Source organism: Acanthisitta chloris, unplaced genomic scaffold, assembly GCF_000695815.1.
Source record: "Acanthisitta chloris isolate BGI_N310 unplaced genomic scaffold, ASM69581v1 scaffold20422, whole genome shotgun sequence".
Lineage (NCBI taxonomy): Eukaryota > Metazoa > Chordata > Aves > Passeriformes > Acanthisittidae > Acanthisitta > Acanthisitta chloris.
Window position 1 is genome coordinate 16,517 of NW_008660115.1, and position 5,830 is coordinate 22,346.

The following is a 5,830-nucleotide window of genomic DNA, read 5'->3' on the forward strand; positions in this document are numbered from 1 at the left end:
GGGCAGCCACAGCCTCCCTGGGCAACCTGTGCCAGTGTCTCACCACTTTACTTTTTAATCTAACCTACACTTCCCCTCCTTCAGTTTGAATCCATTACCCCTTGTCCTATCACTGCAGTTCCTAACAAACAACACCTCTCATAAGGGATAAAAAGAGGACTCACTGATAAATCAGCAAGTTTATTTCTCTTCTAAACTCTTGCCTAAAAGTGCTCTCAGATGTACTTGAAAAATCCTGTTTCCTTCCTAGAATAATAATCTAACCTACACTTCCCCTCCTTCAGTTTGAATCCATTACCCCTTGTCCTATCACTGCAGTTCCTAACAAACAACACCTCTCATAAGGGATAAAAAGAGGACTCACTGATAAATCAGCAAGTTTATTTCTCTTCTAAACTCTTGCCTAAAAGTGCTCTCAGATGTACTTGAAAAATCCTGTTTCCTTCCTAGAATAATTGAAAGTATTCTCTAGACTTGATAGAAATAAATTTTCTGCCAGGTAAAGCCCAGAGCACTTTCTAGACAGAAGGTCTCAGTGGGTGAGCAGAGGTGTAGCACTGCAGCTCTGAGGGGACTGCAAGGCTGGGGAGGACACAAGGAAGCAAAGAGCAGCTACGACTCACTTCTCCTGGAACTGGAGAAATCCGGGTTTGACCTGAGGCTTGGCGTTCTCCAGGGAAGTTGTTGCCAAGGGTGAAGCTGCCAGGTTAGGCACTGATGCTGGGATCTGAGGCATCTGGGGTATAGTTGAAGCCAGCTGCTTCCAAGCTAGCAGTGTGGGGGCAGAGGGCACAGTAGCTGGACTCGGAGTGGGCACGTCGAGGGCAGGAGCACCCGCCACGGTGGCAGAAGTAGCAGATGGTGATGAAGGGGCCAGTGAAGCCTTATTCTCAGTAGCAGTTGAGAAGGGAGACTCAGAGTTACTTTTCACAGTTCCACCCTCAGTTCGGAAGTGAAAACTGCAAAAAGACAATGTTAGTTCAGGCATAAATTCTTGACCGTTTCATATCATTTGATTAAACAGCAGCAAGGATGTTGCAGGAGTCTGCAAACAAATTAGCTGAAGATCAATCCTAAAAGGGACTCTGCAAACTCTGTGGAAGGATTTAGAGCCCTCCTAGACTGTCTGTGGAGTGAATTAAGAGAGTGCAAACAGGTGTAAAAGCCTGTTGGAATCAGAGGAATGCCAGAATTGCCACAGCCACCGAGATCAATATGCCTGTGGGGCAACCTCCAGGGCTGTGCAGAGAGGTCAGTGGTTTGTTGTAGTGAACCACAGGGAACTATCCAACAGGAGAGGCCAACTGTGCTAACAGATCTGTCTTAAAATTTGCAACATCTCCTTCCCTTTAACCCCGTCAGAACCAGGCACGTGGTCAGATGCTGAAGGCCTTACTCCTTCTCTGCATTGCCTTTAAAAGGAGCTTGGGGCTCTCCTGAACTGCTCTCTCCCATCCTGCAGTGTGTGTGCTGTAGAGTTTTCTCCAGGTTTCTCAAGGTTCCTGCTCTCACACTTACTTGGCATGCTTGATGGCTCCATCCAGGGTGCTGAACAGGGCTCCACATTCCTCCACCACACAGTGGAAATGCACCTTATGGAGAAAGTCGCACTGCGCGTCGCAGAAATCCTTGGTGCCAAACCTGCCCAGAGCACACAAGAGACATCTCAGGGAAGGCCCCAGAAGAGAAGCAGGGCTGGAACAGACGTATTTTCTTTCGTTTTTCAACTCTATTAGCATCCCACAAACAACAGTCAGTGAAGGGACTCTAGATCCAAGGTTTGCCCACCTCCTGCCTTGAACCAACAGGGAAAGATGAAGCATCACCTACTTAGCAAATACAGCCTAGAATGGAGAAACACTGCAGAGCACAACCCCTGATGTACAGAACAACACTGCAATGCAAACACCAGAGCAAAAGCAACTGTCCAAGATCTGCCTCTTGATACCTTGGAGGAAATGGTCAAGAGGGCAAAACTCTCTAAGCATTGTGTCACTGCTGAGGTTCTCTGGACTGAATGAGAGCAGCAAAAACAACATGTGATTTCAGGAAACTCCAGAATCATAGTAGGGAATCCAGAAATCAAGTAAGAAACACTGGCAGGAAGGATCTGAAACTTAACAAGAGAATCTTGCATAATTAAGATACAACAAACTACAATTGCTCTGATGAGCAGGAAAGCAAGAAACAACCGGCAGCCTGTGTGGTCCCTGGAGGGACCTCCTCAAGGGGAGGGTAAAGGAAAAAGGGAAAAACTTGTACTGGGGAAGGAAGGTCTGTGGATATACAACACATGCTGTCAGTTATGGCTTGCAGGGAGAAGAGGAAGGAAAGTCATGGTGTGGTAAGAGAGAAGAAACCAAGTTATTGCAAACTAAAGGGGTTGTTTTATCAGAGGCGAGGGGTACTGAACCTACAAGGAAGGCTCAGGAAAAATTGGAGGTGATGAGTCAGAAATGTCTTGGAAAAATTTGTTTTGGATGAGGAAACTAAAGACAACACAGGGAATCAGGGATAAAATGAAGACCTTCTAGAAGAGTAGATAAAGGGACTGGTTGAAAAAATATAAATATGCACAAATCAGCCAGTCTGGATTATATGTGTCCTGAAGTGCAATGGAAATTAACTGCCAAACTGATTGCTGGTTTTTAAGCCACAGAGAAAAGGGAGGTGCTATGTAATTGGGAAAAAAAATTAAAACAGTCAAGGTACTGTTTTTTTCAGGGGGAAAAAAAAAAGACAAGTCATCTTTGGCAATTATCATACCTCTAGCCTTAACTTCTCCTTCCAGTAAAGTAATGGAACAAATATTAAGAGGGAGGAGAAAATCATTAAACATCTAGAGGATAAAGGAACCATGAGCAATAAACAGCATCAGGATTATAAAGAATAAATCTTGCCAGACAAATTTAATTGCTTTTTTTGATAGAATTACAAAATTAGTGGATGAAGGGATGCAATATATTTGGATTTTAGTAAAGCATTCTGAAACAGTCTCACATATGCTTAGAATTAATTCCAGTTGGCCTGGATGTGGATGCCACCTCATGGCTTGGGACTGGCTGAGGGACTGTAAACAAAGGCTGATGACAACCAGCACCACACTGAGCTGGGAGGAGGCATCGTGTGAGTGCTGCAGGAGGACTTGGGTTAGTCTGAGCTTATTTAACATCTTCATTAGCAATCTGGGAGCTAACAGCCTGGTAATGAAATTCACAGAAGATACTAAACTGGGAGGAGTTGGCAACACCAGTGCAAGAGGAGAAAAAAGAGCACAGAGAGGCCTGGCAAGGCAAGGGAGAAGGTTCAGAGCATGAGAGTTGTGTTTGGAAACACACAGCTGGTACACCTGGGGGTGGGAGGGTGTTTGGGTCCATAGGGGACTCACCAGGGCAACATGAAAAGCAATCCTATGGCACAGGGGATGGCAAACAGGGTATGAACACGTTAATTTGTATAGATGCAAACAAATTGTGAGCTGTATGGGGGCAGAAAGCTGGTTCTGCCTTGGGGTGGTGATAGAGGGAGGACAGCCCAACCCTGCAGTGCCCAGGGAACAGAGAACAGCAGCAGTGACACGATCTGCAGGCTGAAGGGACTCATTTACAGAGCCAGATGAAAGGGAGCAAACAAGCCTGGTTAAATGGAATGCTAAAAGTCTGTGACTATCTGAAGGGAGTGAACTCCAATTGCAGAGAGGAATTATCTGCTGTGGTTCAAGGGGATAGAACCAGAACTGCAACGAAATTACAAAAAGAGAAATTCAGGCAGCATACCATGGAAAAAAATTGTGACACTGAAACTTATTAGGTGGTAGAATAATGCTCCCAGAGACAAGAAAATAGCCACACTGCCTGGTATAATTACAACTAGGCTGGACAAAATGCAAATGGACTGCAGGGAAGGATCTCACACTGGCCAGGGGCAGATGGACTAGAAGACTTTCTGGTCCTCTCCATTAAAGCCTGTGATTTACAAAGTGTCCACAGGCATTCACAGGCAACTATCTGTGTCAGAGCACAAACCCACGTGTCTGCCTGGGTGTATCTGTGTGTGCTCAAAGCATGTGTCTGTCTGGGCATGTGTGTGCATGTGTCTGTGTGTGGGTGAGGTTTGTATCTGTTCCATTTTCTTTTTGAGTCTCCTTTTCTACAACAAAACCAGCAGAAACCATCCCAGTTCCCATACCCCTTGTACTTATTCCCATGCCCCTGTATCCCCAAAACACACTTTGCTCAGTGGCTTACTGAACTCCTTACTACTTACTTACTCCTACGATCAGAGGAAATGCCACAGGAAGCATGTGAAGGCTCCTGTGAGCTGTGTGTAACAACTGACCATGGTCCCACACAAGTCCAGTGCTAAGAGCTGCAGTGTGTTCCCAGGACTCACAGTCCAGGGACATTAGGAGCAGCCTAGGCTGAAGTCCAGGCTAACAGAGCTATGTGAAGTTCTGTGCTTGTATTTGGCTCTCAAGATCCCTTTGCAAAATAATTCCATGTGGACAGACATTCCTCATGGGACCTAACACCTACTAGGACCGACGACTAAACACACTGCAGGTGATCAGGGTGTGACAGAATTAGGCCTTTACATTCAACAGAACTCTGCATTCAGGCATGACCCAATGAGCCAGACACTTGGCAAACTTTTCCCCTTCCTCTATCCCCAGTTCCATGCTCTCCTTACCGGCGCAGGTACATCTTCCATGGCTCAGAGAGCTTCTCCTGGACAAGTGCCTTCACTGCCTTGCCCAAGTACTGGGTTGGCTCTCCAGCCCCAGCCTGGCTGCCATCACCTTCTGTCTTAATGTTCAGGAGGTTGCCAAGGCTGGCACTGGTCTGGGACATCTGGAACGAGAACACAGACACTGCATCAAGCCCAGCACACAGCCATGGACACTACCAGTCTGGATACCCTCAGGACTGTCCCACAGAAACTGTGTCTTCAAAGATGACAAGAGAAGACAAGAAGTCTACACAGGCTGCCTCAACTGCATCAGCAAAACTTAATAACACCTCACTCTTCTGCATCCTCCACCCAAGTATCACAAAGTGCCCATCGAATATTCATGGCTCTTGTTAAGGTAATGAAGCATCATGTCTGTTTTGTACATGGGGAAAGTGAGGTGAAGAGACACATCCCCTATTTGACTATGGAAAAGGTGTGCAGGCTTCAACAGCAATAGCCCTGTATAACTCGTACAAACTGCTGGTCTGGGTACAGAGCTAGTGGTAGAACTGGTAAACTCTGGTTTCTTTAAAGTCACCTTATCCCAGCCACAAGGATGTCTCCTATAAACTGACTATCAGGTATGTGTGAGGGGGGAAATCTAATTCAACTGGGGGAAAATTCTGCCTTTACTTGAGTTCCTGGGAAGCTCTTACTAACTTCAATAACGAGATGATGTCCCTTTCCTTGCTAAATGGACATATCCTCCACAAAGCAGGACTTGGACTCACAAGCTGCATTGTGTGAAAGGCTTCAAATAGATTCTACGCAGAGAAGGTTTACAGGTCCAGGTGTGTAGGATAGAAAAAAGGTTATTCAAGAGTGCTTAGAGGGAAAAATTTCTTTTAGAATAAACACACCATTTCCCAGACCCTTTCCAGCTCTGCTGTGCTCTCAGTTACCTGCAGGAACAACAGCATATTTCACAGCATGAATAAAGTGCAGGATTGGGCCCAAGACTTGCACTAGAAACTCCACCCACTTGAGGATCTCGCAGCCCTTTATAAATATCAGCTAATTAAGCCTGACAGCCCCCTAAATAAACTGCAGCAGGCTCCAGGAACCCTGGCTGTTTGAGGCTCTCTTAATGCCCCCTGAA

At 46.0% G+C, this 5,830-nt stretch overlaps 1 protein-coding gene across 1 annotated transcript in view; it reads right to left on the minus strand.

Annotated features, from left to right (window-relative positions):
* Nucleotides 1-4,850, minus strand: part of LOC103797486 (zinc finger protein castor homolog 1-like) — a gene marked incomplete at its 5' end in the record, with an annotated part of 16,894 nt that extends 12,044 nt beyond the window's left edge. Inside the window, 3 exon segments of the mRNA XM_009069706.1 lie at nucleotides 624-959; nucleotides 1,519-1,641; nucleotides 4,690-4,850. Coding sequence (XP_009067954.1) covers nucleotides 624-959; nucleotides 1,519-1,641; nucleotides 4,690-4,850 — 620 coding nt within the window.
* Between the last annotated feature and the right edge of the window lie 980 nt (nucleotides 4,851-5,830).